We start from the raw sequence: 16,979 nt of genomic DNA on the forward strand, positions 1-16,979 counted from the left end.
GCATTTTTTTCAAAAAATTGAAAATTATCACCAAAAACATTTTTAAAATTACCGAAAATTAATTGTTTTATGTTGTCTTGAGAAAAAAATGGGGTGGGTCCATTTTGCACAGCCTTTCTTCTAGTTACGTGTTTAGTGTGTCGTTTGGACGTGCAGTTTTTCTCTGGTGTGGCACTATCAGACAAAGAATTTTCTAACAACAACAACTACACTCATAGTAAACAAATAAACATTGAGTTGCAGAAAGTGGATGTTGTTGTCGGATTGGTCAAGCAGTCGTAGGTTTGTGTAGATGTTCTCGTTTTTCCCCCAAAGTTGTAATGTAATGTTTTTCTATCGTTTGCGGCATAATAATTAATAAATAGTATAGATATAATATTGTTCCCCTCTATTTAAAACATCATATTTTAGCGTTTGTGTGGAAATAAACATTTTTATGCCACTGGTCTGTTTTATTTGTTTCAGACCGCTGGGTGACAGGAAGTTGCTGCCATGTTCAGCGGCTGCTTTGTTGAGGATTCTTGGTTTCCTGCGGGTTTTGGCACAAGAGTTGAAATGGAACCGAGCTGGAGTACGTTTTTATTTCAAGTAAGTAACACAGGACTTAAGTCGTCGAAGCAAGGGCATGCACGTTCTAGAAATCTGCAAATAATCTTAGCCAAGTAAAGATGTTCCAATTGCTTTCTGAATTTGAAGTACAGTTTGCTCAGCAAAAACAAAGGTGTTAGCATTAGCTTTCCAACTAGCTCACCCATAAGCAAACTACTGTATCAAGATGAGTGCCACTTCGGTGTAATGCGTCGATGACCTCAAGATCAGTGTATTTGAGATGTTCGTATAGCATTCTTCTCGCATTTTTTACGCTGTTATACATTCTTGTATTTTCACCAAATCTCCAATGAGCTTCTGTTGCGCGCGCGTTACGTGAAAAGCCCTAGCGATTGCTGTTCCATTTAGCCATGCTAAGCTTGTCGGCTAATCGTTTAGCACAGGAGGCTTCGCGTCTCCTCAGCAGTACATCAACCACATTCGCCGTTCAATTCGCAGATTTCTGTGAGTGATTTACTATAACTACCGAGGATACGCCCATATAGGACGTTAGAGGAAAGTGGGCTGGCAACATAACCAAGTTAGCTGATAACAAAATGTTAACTCAAGTCAATGATGGGAAGCACGCGGGGGACCCTTGTGAAAATCTGAAACTCAACAATTAAAAAGTTTTGTATGTTCAAACAACCCGTGGCAGCATTGATTTCAACTACAATAATTTCATCAGAGAATGCAGCGCATCAAGTCTTTAAAAGATTTTTGTTGAGAATCGACTATTATTGGAAAGTTTGTTGGCCCCTGATAAATTAGAAACGTGAAACAGGTCACAATTAAGAAGTTGTGACTCCATTTGCCTTTTCTCACCCGAGTGACAACAGTGCATGAAGGGGATAAAATAAAAGATGAAAAGAAAAATATTTTAATTGATTACAATATGTGGTCATGCATAATTACAATGTTCTGTCTGTTGGGTCTCTCTAAAACAACAACACATTTCACATATAAACAGCCCCAGTTCTTATACTTATTTTCTTTGTAACAATTTGTTAATAAATCAATGTTTCTCTGGAAAATGTTTTTCGTACATTCTCTAAGGTCATTTGACAGTAGATCACCCAAACCTTGAATAACATAGATTTTAATGAATGGAGATTTCAACTGTGGTTGAGATTATTCGATTTAGTATATTATTTTTGGTAATCACATTGACATACTGCTGACATCCAAGTAAATATTCTTTACGTCTATGATTTTCACATCAGTTGCTGTTCTGAATTTTGGATACTTTGGCTTTTTTAGAATTTAAGTTTCGGTTCATCTCCATTTTGATGAGAAAATAATTATTTAGGAAAACTGATTGTACAGTTGAGATTTGTTAATTAGTTCTGTAGATTGTTGAATTGATGTTTATTGGATGCTCGATTGGCTTTGCAAAAAGTTGGGTATATTCATTCATCAAAACAATTCAATTAAAATGGATTACACTTGCAACTGGTTGTGGGTGGGAGTCTTTACCTGTTTGGACAATAACATCAGTAGCATTTGCTGAAAAAACTCAAGCATCTTATCAGCGTGATTGGGGTGTAATGTCTTTAAATGGCGTAGTACAGTAATTCCTTGAGATACGGGCTTAATGTGTCCCGGCATCGAGCTTGTATGTCAATTTACTCGTATCTCAAATCAATGTTTCCCATAGAAATCAGCCAAATACAAATTAATCCGTTCCAACCTTCTGAAAAAACCAAAAACAAGATATCACAATGGAAAAACCTCTTTTTATTTGTTCTAGTTCACCACCTAATCAAAAAGTAACAAATTTCAATCTAGACATTATGATATTCAATACTAAAATGTGACATTATTTAGTACAGACAGACGGTAGCACAGAGTGTCTAGAGGAGAGAGAGAAAGGACAGGAGTGAGACTTGACGGCAACGCGCTCGTAACAACATACACTTTAAATTTAACTTAAATGAACTTCGATTACGATACACACACCGGGGCTTTTGTTCGGAACTTCGTGACTTCTTCATGGCTCAGAACCGAGTGTTCGTTTTTTTAAATCCTTGAACCAGCCATGACTTGCTTTGAAGGGTTTCACTGGTGTCTTTTTCAGATGCTTGCTTTCAAGTCCATGTAGATTCCGCTGGCTTTTTAGGGCAAATTGGCAGATTATCGACTCGGTCACACGATCTCCAGTAAAAAAATGTAACAGTAATGCAGTAATGTTTCTTCTCAAAGTACTGCAGTGTGGCAAATATAAAAGCGATTGGCCAATGCGGAACAGACCCCAACTCACCCCACCATGCTAAAACAAATAGCATGGCTCCTTTTATTCAGTAGGGATACGGGTGGCAGCCAAACATTCCCCACCCACCTCAGATTTGTTGTACATAAAGGAACACAATGGGGTAAAACAGCACCTTGGCTTCCCCCGCCGTAAAAAAAAAATCCCTACATCCCCCTTGATTGGCTGACAGGGTAGGGATGCTTGGCCGAATCTGAAAAGCCAAGGGTCAGGTCTTTAACCTTGCCCCTTGGAAATTAGTGTGGGGGGACAAGCTTTCACAATCATCACATTTCTGAGCTGACCAGTTGTAAACTAGCCCACTAGAATGGTGATTTTTTTCATTTTTCTCTTGCCAAAATATTAGTACACACTAGCCTCTTTTCTGTCTATCCCACTGGGAATCTGCCATAACCAATTGAACAATGGGTGCTAGCAGCTGCAGACTTAAGATGTTCTCTGTACCGATTGTTTCAAAAGTTTCTGTTGTGCTGACCTTACATTCAAGTGCCCTCTTGAATAGAGTGTTTATTTTGCAAGGTTCAGGAAGTATTTATTTATTTATTTTTTAATCTTATTGTCTACTTTGTTGATTCCCAGCCCAAACTCAGCTATTGCACCATGGCCAAACATTTGAAAATAAGTCCTGAAAGTGAGAAAAAAAATCTGCATCAGGACATCCCTAATAAATATGACAAAGACCACATACATTGTTAACAAGCTTGACAAATTTGAAAGAATTGCCATGTATAGGGAATAAGGACAGGGTCCCTAGCTACACTTGGCACTCTGTAGGAGTCAGTTGCTCTAGAAGTCAAGTTTTAATGTGGCATTTTTTTGTGTGATTTCTTGTCGGTATTCCCTACACAGGATTTCCGTAGTGCTTTCTAAGCATGGTGGGTGTTCTGCCAGGAAAAAACAGGGCTACAAAAGAGTGGGGGAGTACACAAGTTTGAATCACATTTAAAACAAAAACTGAGGGGAAACTGACAGATTTGTCATCTTATTTAAGAGAATAATGAGAGGTTGTATGATTAAATTAATGAAGGTTATATGAATATTGTTATATTCTGGCTATGATTATTTACATATCCTCGCCACTTAATGTTGAATAGGTTGTCCTTTTTTCTTTAAAAAAAACTATAAAACACCAACTTTTTTAGGAGGGGGCTAAGAATTTTTTAGGGAGGGTTTTACAAAACTGGCCTAATGATGCCGATGTTCTGCACAAAAACATTTTCAGCTAATGTCCTCAATGTGGTGTTTTTTTCCCTTCTACGGAAGATGAATACTGGCCACCCCTTATCAATCTGAGCAAAGTTGAGCTGCAACTGTGCACATCGATTATTTAGCTTATTAAAATCTGTGCACATCAGTTATTTAGTTTGATTATCATGTTCTGATACTACTGCATTTCAGTGCATATATCATTCATTTTCTATTCTGTCTGACTGAATAATCATTATCTACCTTTGTTTTCTTCCTGGTAGCAGGCCAATGAGGCGCTTCACCACCAGCATCAATTAGCCGGGAATAGCCTCTTGCCTTTACTCACTTCTGGAACAGAACCTCCTGATCAGAAACCAGTGCTTCCCATATTGTTGGACCAGAAACCACCAGTCAGTGCTGCAGAACTTCTTAAAGATAATGTGGCCAGTGCAACTGGGGGAGGAGGCGGAGGAGGACCTCCACTTGCTAGTGTCAAAAAAGAGCCTAAATCGAAGACGCCATTCATTTGTGGTTATTGCAACAAGGCTTTCAGGGACAGCTACCACCTTCGACGGCACGAATCCTGCCACACTGGCATTAAGATGGTTTCGCGGCCAAAGAAAGCACAAACAGCTCCCACCATGGTGCCAATCATATCCACTGTACCTCGCGATAATAATGGAAACCCTTCTTATGTCACTACTGTAGCTGGTATTTTGACAACAGCCACCACATCAACAGCATCAGGTACGAGTATTATGACCCCCATGCAACACCAACAGCAGCAGAACATCCCTAAAAAAAACCCCAAACCAGTAAAAAAGAATCACGGCTGTGATATGTGTGGAAAGGCCTTCAGGGATGTTTATCATCTGAACCGCCACAAGTTGTCACACTCTGACGAGAAGCCATTTGAATGTCCCATCTGCCATCAGAGGTTCAAGAGGAAGGATCGAATGACATATCACGCACGCTCCCATGATGGTGGAGTTCACAAGCCTTATATTTGTTCTGTATGTGGAAAAGGGTTCTCCAGGTAGGTACATGCCACATTTTATCTCATCTCATTTTCTGAACCGCTTTATCCTCATTAGGGCCGTGGGGGGTGCTGGAGCCTATCCCAGCTGTCTCCGGGCTAGAGGCGGGGGACACCCTGAATCAGTGGCCAGCCGATCGCAGGGCACAAGCATACGGACAACCATGCACACTCACACCCATATCTAGGGGCAATTTAGAGTGTCCAATCAGCCTACCATGCATGTCTTTGGAATGTGGGTGGAAACCAGATTAACCGGAAGAAACCCACGCAGGCCCGGGGAGAACATGCAAACTCCACACAGATGGACGTGACCTGGATTTGAACACCCCAGAGCTGTGAGGCTGACGCTCTAACCACTCGCTCCACCGGGCCGCTACTGTAGTTGTTATTTTTATAAATATTAGAAACCTTATCTGTGGGATACTTGATGCGGCCCAGACTCAACTACAGTCGCCCTCAGATCAGTTGAGTTTGTGACTGCTACTCTATATCATCCTCAATTAGACCTGGGCGATAAAACGACAATGATAAATATCGGCAACTAATTTTTGTCAACCATAATATAAACTTTCGATGAATTTAAACTGCAAAAACATCACCCGAACACCGCAAAGAACAGGGGCGCTGATGCGACGTGAATGGTAGTTCCAGACCAATGTTCGTTCAATAGAAGAAAATGGTAAGGAAAAGCTGTATTTAGCATGGTTAGCAATAAACCTACCTGGTCGTTTCGTCGACGGACGTTTGGTCGACGGACAGTTTGTCGAACGTACGTTTCGTCGAACGTACGTTTCGTCGAACGTACGTTTCTTCGAACGTACGTTTCTTCGAACGTACGTTTCGTCGAACGGAACGTTTCGTCGAACGGAACGTTTCGTCGAACGGAACGTTTCGTCGAACGGAACGTTTCGTCGAACGGAACGTTTCGTCGAACGGAACGTTTCGTCGAACGGAACGTTTCGTCGAACGGAACGTTTCGTCGAACGGAACGTTTCGTCGAACGGAACGTTTCGTCGAACGGAACGTTTCGTCGAACGGAACGTTTCGTCGGACGGAACGTTTCGTCGGACGGAACGTTTCGTCGAACGGAACGTTTCGTCGAACGGAACGTTTCGTCGAACGGAACGTTTCGTCGAACGGAACGTTTCGTCGAACGGAACGTTTCGTCGAACGGAACGTTTCGTCGAACGGAACGTTTCGTCGAACGGAACGTTTCGTCGAACGGAACGTTTCGTCGAACGGAACGTTTCGTCGAACGGAACGTTTCGTCGAACGGAACGTTTCGTCGAACGGAACGTTTGGTCGACGGATTCGCCGGTGGACATTTCGTCAAACGGACGTTTCGTCGCCGAGTCCGCTCACTCTCAAAATTATAATCATGAGAGAGAGAGACAGTTTACTGTTGAAAGCGATCAACCAGGTAATCTCTTGCGCTCAAAATTATAATCATGAGAGAGAGAGAGTGAGTTTGTAATTGCATTGACAATGTAAGAGCATTAATATCTAAATATCTAATATCAAAATTATCAATAAGTTGCGTATAATCATGAGAGAGTGAGTTTGTAATTACATTGACAATGTAAGAGCATTAATATCTAAATATCTAATATCAAAATTATCAATAATTTTACGTATTATTAGCGCATGTGTACATGTTACTCGTCACCAGATTCCCTCGCTCGCCCCGCCCCCGAATTCGCTCGTATTGGCGTGTGTGTACATGTTTTTCAAACTACGGCCTGCGGGCCATATACGGCCCATTAGGCTTTTTAATCCGGCCCGCCGACGTTGTCCACATTATAGTAAAAATCAATGACCTCATTCATTTCCCTTTGCCCCGCAATACCGCTCATTGCTCTCAATTTAAAGACTGCTTTCTTTCGTTGAAGAATAATGTTCTTAATGTTGAAAGTAAATTTAAAAATAAATTTTCACCTTCAATTGTCTTTTCTTATATTTCAATCCCCAGGTTTGATAAATTACATTGCGTGTCCAAATGCTGTCAAATTTTAGTGTCCATTCCGGCCCGCAAGTCAAAAAGTTTGCCCACCCCTGGTATAGACAAACTTGCCTCTTTTATACTATTTTTGTCTCAAATTAAACACACTATCTATCAATAAGCTGCTATTGACGGCGGTAGACGTACGATTTATCTTGACTGAGGTGCAGATGCTATTTATGTTATTAGAGCTCCATTAAGTGGATATATAACGCAGCAGTCAACATGAATCGGACGTCTACCGCCGTCCGGCTGCCATTGACGGCGGTAGATGTCCGATGAACCTTCATTCTCTCTATAACTTGCAATACAGCAAGGTGTTGAAATATCAAAATTATCAATAAGAGCACTCATTTAACACATCGGCTCCCATTGACGGCGGTAGACGTCCGATGAGTTAAATGAGTGCTCTTATTGATCATTTTGATATTATTAAATTATGATTAAAAAGCCTAACGGGGCGTAGTTTGAAAAACATGTACACACACGCCAATAGGAGCGAATCCGGGGGCGGGGCGAGCGAGGGAATCCGGCGACGAGTAACATGTACACACACACACGCCAATAATACGCAACTTATTGATAATTTTGATATTAGATATTTAGATATTAATGCTCTTACATTGTCAATGCAATTACAAACTCACTCTCTCTCATGATTAGAATTTTAAGAGTGAGAGATTACCTGGTTGATCGCGATATTTAGATATTAATGCTCTTACGTTGTCAATGCAATTACAAACTCACTCTCATGATTATACGCAACTTATTGATCATTTTGATATTAGATATTTAGATATTAATGCTCTTCCATTGTCAATGCAATTACAAACACTCATGATTATAATTTTGAGAGCGAGAGATTACCTGGTTGATCGCTTTCAACAGTAAACTCTCCGTCTGTCTCTCTCTCTCATGATTATAATTTTGGGAGCGAGCGAACCCGGCGACGAAACATCCGTTCGACGAAATGTCCGGCGGCGAATCCGTCGACGGAACGTCCTTTCGACGAAACGTCGGTTCGATGAACTGTCCCTCGACCAAATGTCTTTCGACGAAACGCCCGGTCATGATAAGGCAGCTAACATGGAAAATGAAAGCAAAAAGACAATAACACAGCCAAAATGAGCGCTTATGAAATGCAGGACACCTAGTAAAATATCCAAATGAAGTTTCCCTATCGGTTTTTTTTATTTAAAAAAAATAATTAATGGGCCATAAATATGCACAAACAGTAGCCTTATCGAAAATGTGCTAAACCCATTTTAACCACTGATTTCATTTGAGGACAGCGTGTAATTGTTTTCTTAGTTGATATCAAGGAGTTTCCCCATTTATGCAAATGTTATGAAATCATTTCAAAAATCTAAAATTTGTTAAATTGGGTTAAAATGGGTTAAGTTCATCCAACTTTTTGAAATAAATTTTATAATAAGCTACCTGACGTAAATAGGCTACCTGACGTAAATTTCCATCATTTCTTTTTGTGAGGCTGAAAATAGTCTTCTTGACAATAGTGGTCTCTCCAGTTGATTTTCTTGATTTCATATTGTACAGCAACTTTTGATTTGAAGGAAAATTTATAAAAATAGATGGCTGTCAAAATATTTGCAGGTTTTGTTATTCATTAATTTTCATAGTGTAAGGAGTTGTCTTATCTTTATTGCACAACAGAACAACAAAAAGACTTTAAAATCATAATTTATGTTCTTTTCTTATAAAATTAGATAGTTAGTTACTTTCATTAATGAATAACGAGAAAAGTAATTACATATTCAAAGAAGTTTGAAGTTTTAAATTTGAAAAAAAGTGATAATTATCGTAATAATTGTAGATATCGACTGATTTTTTTTAAAATCGTGATAACAATTTTTGTCATATCGCCCATGCCTACCCTCAATTGTCCTAAATGTCTTTATCTTTTGGTTCAGGCCTGATCACCTAAGCTGTCATGTCAAACATGTCCATTCCTCAGAGAGGCCTTTCAAGTGCCAAGTAACGGTAATCGTTTTCAACACCATATTTAACACTTGTGTGTTTTGTGAATACAGTGGTACCTCGTCATACGACCGCTCATCATACAAAATGCTCGTCTTACGGGGGAAATTTCGATCGAATAATTCGCCCGTGATGCGGTCAAAATTTCGTGATGCGACCAAGCCAGGTGGCCATGGCATTTTTTTTTTTGCATATCTTTCATGTATAACAATATTTACGAGCACCGGATGAGCTATTCAGACCAGGAAACGCACAACGCGCATGCGCGGGGAAAAGAGGGCTTTCTGGGTAATGAAGTATACTCGTGCTCGCAACAGCATCCCCGGTAGCAACTCTATCATATGCGCCGTTCGAGGGGATGCGAACACAGATGCTACAAGCTAAAAGGAGCCGCTAGCCAGCGCCCTCGAAGCTCCCATGAGCAGCGGGGCGATCGCTGATAAAAGACTCTGCTCGTTGGCTGCTCATAAGAACATCGGGGGCACTGGCTCGCAACAGCATCCCCGGTAGCAACTCTATCATAGGCGCCGTTCGAGGGGATGCGAACACAGATGCTATAAGCTAAAAGGAGCCGCTAGCCAGCGCCCCCGAAGCTCCCATGAGCAGTGGTGCGATCGCTGATAAGACTGCTGCTCGTTGGCAAGTGGTCGTGCGTTCTCCGATTGTGAGGACATTTGTGTGCATCATTTTCGGAATATTTTGAAGGGAATAGTACGACAGCAAACAGCCCATCGATAGCGAACGTGAGGGTGGAGTGTTTGTTCTGTTTACGAGTGCGTTGTGTGGAAAAAAAAAAAACGAAGCCCCCCGCCCCTTTTGTGCCCCTCTCCCCTCGGCGAAATCCACCCAATTTTAGTTAGATTAAACACTTTATTTCTATTAAACCACTAGTTATGTGTTACTTTGTTAATAGATGGGGAATTAGAAGAAATAAAACATTTTTCCAATCCAATATCCTGTTTTGGTGTTTTTTCAGAGGGCTGGAACGAATTAAATTTTTTTCCAATTCATTTCAATGGGAAACGTCCGCTCGAGTTACGAGAACCTCGTCATACGATCTCAGTCTCGGAACGGATTACACTCGTATGTCGAGGTACCACTGTATAAGTTTTAACATAGCCAAATGCTGCTGCTTCAGCATATGAAACAACTGTATGAGAATGTGTCCACAGATTTGAACCACGTCATACTGACTATAAATCTAAATATGCTTTAGGACTTGCTTCACTCAAGGAGAAATTCTTGACAAACTAATGATACCATCCATATCAATTTAAACCAGTGCATACCTTTTGTCTAACCTAGGGCTGGACAAACAGGTACTGTGCAGAAAAAAGAAGCACCTGACTTCAATCCACTGCTAGTAATACACCGGATTGGTGAAAAGGTGTCCTCTTTATGGATTGGAACGAAAAACCGCACCCACTATGGCCCTTTGTGGAATAGTTTGCCCACCCCTGGCTCTAACCCAGGGATGGGCAAACTATTCCACAAAGGGCCGCAGTGGGTGCGGGTTTTCATTCCAACCCATGAAGAGGACACCTTTTCACCAATCTGTTATCCTACAAGTGCAATCAGTGGATTGCAGTCAGGTGCTTCTTGTTTTCTGCAGAAATCTCATTGGTCGAAGTGTCTGTGCTGGATCGGCTGGAACAAAAACCTGCACCCACAGCGGCCCTCGGACCGGTTTGCCCTCCCCTGCTGTAACCTCTATGTTGTTACCTTATCAAATACAAAGGATTAGAAAACTTATTTTGTGATCATGAATCATGAAAAAGAAAATGCCAGAGGAATGAAGAAGTGTACTCATGCCATCTTCTAGAACAGGGGTAGGGAACCTATGGCTCGGGAACCACATATCGCTCTTTTGATGGGTGCATATGGCTCTCCGCTAACCTGCGAGGTAAACTTTGGAAACTGCTGGCGAGAAAGCGCAGGAATAGGAGCCTTACGTTGGTATTAAAGCATTGAAACTACCTAAAGTGCCTTGTAATCATACTTTTTTTTCCATTACACTCTTCTGCATGGATATTCTCATTGATACTCTTTGATTAGCAAGAAACGTAACAATGTTGTCAAAAGATTTCTGACTTTTGTACTTTAGAAGTGGTGAAGTGACTAAAAAGGCACACATTTTCATGTATGTTGACTTTTAAATTCGGAGCATGGCTCTCAAGGATTAACATTTAAAAAATATGAATTGTTTATGGCTCTTTCCATCAAAAAGGTTCCCTGTTCTAGAAGAAGCACAACGTTGTGGAAACTAGGGGAATAAAACTAATAAGTCATACTATGAAGTTATGGATGCTAGACTAAAGACAGAAGTAAATATTTGTAAGCAGCAGTATGGGTTTATGATGAGGAAGAATACCACAGATGCAACGCTTGCATTGAGGCTGGCAATGGACAAGTACAGGGAAGGCCAGAAGGAACTGCGTTGTCTTTATAGATCTTGAGAATACCTAGAAATGAGGAAGTCTGGACTCATAGTTCAGGACATGTATGACAATCGTACTCCAGCAGTGAGAGAAGAGTTTCGTGTTGAGGTGCTATTACACCAGGGGTCAGCTCTGAGATGCTTTTTGTTTGCCATGGTGATGAGTAAACTGACTAGAGGTAAACATTGGGCTGAAAAAATCCAGCCCAACTCGACCCGGCCCGAGCAATTAACTTCATTTGCAGGCCAGAGCCCGAAGCATACCTAAAATTTCATTTTTTATTTGTGAAGACTTGGGACTCCCGACTCAGGAGGAGGGTTTATAATAACAAGTTGAAGCCTGTCTTTTGTAACGAAAGCTCATTTAAACACTTTTACAGCTTTTATATGATAATATAGATGTTTGATGATCATCACTTTAGCCAGTACAGCTGTTTAAATGCTTGCTCAGTGTCAAGGTGCCAGTCTTTTTGCTTTTGTATGAAAGCAAACCGACACATTGACTACATTTAGCGAAGCCAACGCAAGTTTCTCTAGCACATTCAACAATTAATTTGAAGTTTTTCCACACCTCACTTTTATCGGTGCATATTTTTCTTTTCAGTTCTGCTGTCTTTAGTTCATCCTTAACTTCTTGCTCCTCCATACTGGGGATACCAGGTCAAAATAAATGCAGTCTTGTGGAGGGGAAGATTATTAAGAAAGCGGCGTTCACGTGACGTGTGCAGCGCATGCTCCGGTTTTGCGGCTCCTGTTTAGGATAGTTACATAGCAATTACATTACAGCGCCTTCTCTGTTCAGAGCTGCCAACTACCCCGGAATTTCCAAAGTTTACCCGAAAATGCAATGCAAACTCCGGGACCCCGTACAGCCTCCCTAAAGTCTCGAAATCCAAAGAAATGGTCTCTTAAATTTTTTTAAGCAATCATTTCGGAAAAGTACAACATTTCCAATTTAAATGCCTTGAAATTGAAACAATCGCTACAGCTTCCACCCTCTTGATTCAACTGCACTATAAACCGAAAGAATTCGGTAACACGAGTGCGCTGTCAATCATCCGAGGTACAAGTTCTGACAAATGATTTGTCTTGTGTGACTTCAGCGTGGCAATCGATTCGTAATCGATTGCATAGGTAGCCTTGATCGCTTTCACGTTTTTGTTTTCGTTTTTTTCATAAGGGAAGTATTACTCAGGCTGACTAAACTACCAGTCTTTTGTTTTGAAAAAAATCCTATCATTTCCGGGGTTCGAAGGGAAGTTCAAGTAGTAGTACACAGCACTTATCAATACGCTTCCTCGGAATAAGTGCAAAATGGATGACAATTTAGAAGAAACCTATAAGAAATCCAGACTATTAGCGAATTAACGTAACGTCACAGTGTTCGTTGATAGCACTGTGACTCCTCTACACAGATACTCCAGTCAGAGAGTGACACGTAGGCACACAGATGATTGATCAGCTTCCTTTATGAGTTTCAAGCAATTGATAGTACATGATATTTTTCTCCACGCATCACAGTCAAATTTTTCCGAACATTGAAAAACTCCTGAGCCTAAGATGTATGCGGTACTCCATACAAAACTACAACCTTAGGACCCCAAGCTGTCCGCCTATGTGCCTCGACAAACATAGCAAGAAAAACTTAAGGATCCTGAGCTGTCCACTTAGATGTCGAAACTAAAAGAAACAATATACCATATTCAAGTTCAAGTGGCAGCCAGCGGCGGTAGCTCCGTCCACTCTTGCTCGTTTCGGGTTTTTGCTGCTTTTCTGTCTTAATGATTTGATTTGGTGATTCTTAATGATCCCATTTACTCTAATTTGCTTTGTACTTTGTGCTTTTGCTTTATTCTGTCTAATCACCCTCTTGCTACTGGCACAATGAAATTTCCCGAATACGGGATGAATAAAGTTATCCAATCCAATCTATTTACTCGCATATAAGCCGCTTTTGTCGGACAAAAAAATGATGACTGAATCGAGGGTACTGCTTATATGCACATAAAAAGACGACACGTCACTGCTCGCTCGGGCCACATCCATCTTACCTAGGTCCAGGGCAGCCATCTATTTTAAAATAGAGAAAAGATAAACAGATAAACACTAAACAAAATTTATTTTGATGTCTATGACTGAAATTCAAGAGGAAAAAAAACATACGTATCTTGCATAAAACATGAAAAAACTCACGTTCCCGTCACTGCTCGCTCGGGCCACATCCATCTTACCTAGGTCCAGGGCAGCCATCTTACCTAGGGCACTGACGTATAAACCTAGTTGCCTAGCCTTAATTTTGAAATTCCACTTTGATTGTTAGAAATTTCATGTTTTCCGTTGTTTTCATTAAAAGGCAGGTTATATCCTTTTCGTTCAGGCACCTAGGCGGACAGCTTGGGGTCCTATAGTTGTAGTTTGAGTTGTAGTCTTTAGTAGAGAGCACTGCGAACTTTTCCTGCAGAGTTTGATTCAGTGTTCATCAAAGTTGACTGTAATCTGTTGTCAAAGAAGAATGCTCTACATTGTCAATTACTTGGAATTGATATAAAAGAAGCTGAAGAATAATCTGTGTGCCTTTGTCTCACTCTCTGACCGGAGTATCTGGGTAGATGAGGCAACGCTAAGCTAACTCGCTAATATTGATTTTTTCATTGTATTTCTTGTTCAAAAGTTACAACTATTGGAGTAATATGAACCATCGAAATTGAGATATTTTAACATTAGAAGCAATATGGCTCCCACAACATAAAATTCTGTTAAGTAAATTGTAATTTCTGTAATTAGAAAGCATCAGGTTCTCGTTAATATAGACTTTTTCTTTTTTCAAATTGAATAATTTGATATTTTGCATTTACAAAGACAGGTATGTTAATTTCCATATGATATTGACCCTAATAATGTGCTTTTCATTCATACAGTATCTCAGAAATACCACTTCTGATGATTTTTCTTAAGATTTTCCCTTCAAAGTAAAACATTTGTACTCCCTATTAAAACCATAAATGTGGAGGTGGAAATTGTGAATCAGGAAGGCTGCTTATATGCGAGAAATTGTAAAATTCAAACATTTCAAGGCAATTTTCAGGGTGTGGCTTACACGCGCGGGTGGCCTATGTGCGAGTAAATACGGTTACCTCCGTTTTAATGAAAACACAACAAGAAAACAGGAAATTTATACAACACAGACACTTGCAGAACTTTTTTCCCTCTTATTCGACAAAATATCCCATGTTCACGCCTCCAAAATGGTCGATATTTGCACATTGCACAACACTGCGGGTAAGGGACAGCTGAAACATTTATGTTCATTTTGTAGAAATTTGAATTTGCCAATAAATGATCAACAAATTATACTTTATTCACTTTTATACTAACCGTATTTACTCGCATATGGTTTTAATAGGGAGTACAAATGTTTTACTTTGAAGGGAAAATCTTAAGAAAAATCATCACAAGTGGTATTTCTGAGATACTGTCAATCAAAAGCACATTATTAGGGTCAATATCATATGGAAGTTAATATGCCTGTTTGTAAATGCAAAATATCAAATTATTCAATTAGAAAAAAGAAATAAGTCTATCTTGATGAGAACTTACCACAAGCTTAAGATGTTGTGGCAGCCATATTGCTTCTAACGTCAAAATATCTCAATTCTTTCGATGGTTCATATTACTCAAATAGTTGTTGTTATAACCTGAGTAAATAACAGTTTCAGAACATTTTAGTAAACAAAACACTTAGTCGTTTACAATCAGTGGCGGGAATCAACCCATCATAACAGTGACGTGGAGAAACTGTGGCAAATACTTAAGGTTCCGGGGTACATTCTTACTGTGACACAATCGCAGTCTATAACAGTTGTCACTTTCGAACAAGAAATAAACCCCCCAAAAATCAAGGTGTAATTTTGTTTCATTTCAAAATCAAGGCTACTCGCGTCTTGCCAAAAAAATGTAGATGGCAGCGCCCTGACCTCACTAAGATGGCTATGCCCCGACCTCCCTAAGATGGCCGGGCCCCGACCTCGCTAAGAAGGCTGCCCCCCGCGACCTCACTAAGATGGCCGTGCCCCGAGCGAGCAGTTACGGGAACATTTTGCGTTTTATTCAAGATACTTTTTTTCTCATGAATTTCATTCATAGACGTCAAAATAAATTTTGTTTAGCGTTTTATCTGTTTATCTTTTCTCTATTTTGAAATAAATGACCGTATCGGCATTCGCTTGCGTCGTCACGTCATGGCACACGCATGGGTGCCATTCTGAAGTGAAATCATCGTGTCACGTCATCGTGTCACGGCGCCGTCAAATTGCAGTTTTTAGTTGTTTTTATGCGCATTTAAGCCATACCCTCGTTTCAGTCATCAAAAGCGGCTTATATGCGAGTAAATACGGTATTTGCATTATGGTGTACTTTTTCAATTGTGTAAAAACTATTTCAATTGAGGTAAAAACATGATCATAAAAGTTTGATTTAAATTGTCCTACGCTTATTTTTGTTTACATTTTAGAATTTAGATCAATTTTGCGTGAATTCATTCACCTCGGAAATACCCCAGGAATGGGACAAGGGTAAACTCCTGAAATGGGGTCAATGGAGGTTGGCAGCTGTCTGTTTTATCCTAATTATTTATTTTATAAGAAGTATTCCTTAATTTGGTGTCCACACATTATTTTAGTATACATTTTTATAAACATATTTTTTAAAAAGTCAGCGAGAGAGACCACACATCTTTTTCATATATTTTTTTCAGCAAGAGAGAAGCCCGGCCCGACCCGAACCCGAAGTAATGATTGACATTTTATATGTATATATGTAAGATTGTATCTAAGGGCTAATTTCCATCTTTAGTCCCTGGTGTAGGTTAAAGATAGACGATGGCGCATACTAGACACACATACACACACACACACACACACACACACACACACGTAGCACAGTTTTAGATAGTGTTGTGATCGCAATTATGTTCGTCTAACAGCCGGGCTTTAAGGTGATTGGCGAAGAGGTTCAGAGACGGGAGTTCTTATATGTTATTTGGTATTGTGTTCCAGGTATGGCAGGGACAGAGAAGCTGCTTTGGCTGAAAGTACTCTTTTTGAAGGGAATTACACAGTCACCTCTAGAGCCAGCCCTTGTTGATGTGTTGGATTTTTTTGTACAAAATCTTGCAGTGGCGTGGGGGCTTTGTGTTGGGAGATTTTGTAAACTAAGAAAGGAGACCACAAGAGGGTCCGTAAGGGTGAGGTGTTTTGGTAACAAGGTCAAAGAGACCAGACTTCGATGGTTTAGGCATGTCCAGAGGAGAGATAGGGACTATATCGGTAGAAGGATAATGAGGGTGGAGCTGCCAGAGAACAGGGCTAGTGGTTGACCTGGGAGAAGATACATGGATGCAGTAAGCGTGGGCATGAAAGCGGCTGTTGTAGGGGAGGAAGATGAAAGGGTCAAATGGAAAAAA

The 16,979-nt window shown here is 40.3% G+C and overlaps 1 protein-coding gene across 4 annotated transcripts in view; it reads left to right on the top strand.

Moving 5' to 3' along the window:
• The first annotated feature begins 459 nt into the window (after positions 1 to 459).
• The window catches only part of vezf1b (vascular endothelial zinc finger 1b), a 34,032-nt gene continuing 17,512 nt past the window's right edge, over positions 460 to 16,979 (top strand). For all 4 annotated transcript variants that reach the window (XM_077612031.1, XM_077612033.1, XM_077612032.1 and 1 more), the window contains exons 1-3: positions 460 to 588; positions 4,327 to 5,081; positions 9,015 to 9,084. In XM_077612031.1, the coding sequence (XP_077468157.1) occupies positions 493 to 588; positions 4,327 to 5,081; positions 9,015 to 9,084 (921 nt within the window). In that variant the 5' untranslated portion in view covers positions 460 to 492. The remainder of the gene's footprint in view (positions 589 to 4,326; positions 5,082 to 9,014; positions 9,085 to 16,979) is intronic.

This window comes from Stigmatopora argus, chromosome 10 (genome assembly GCF_051989625.1).
Source record: "Stigmatopora argus isolate UIUO_Sarg chromosome 10, RoL_Sarg_1.0, whole genome shotgun sequence".
NCBI lineage: Eukaryota > Metazoa > Chordata > Actinopteri > Syngnathiformes > Syngnathidae > Stigmatopora > Stigmatopora argus.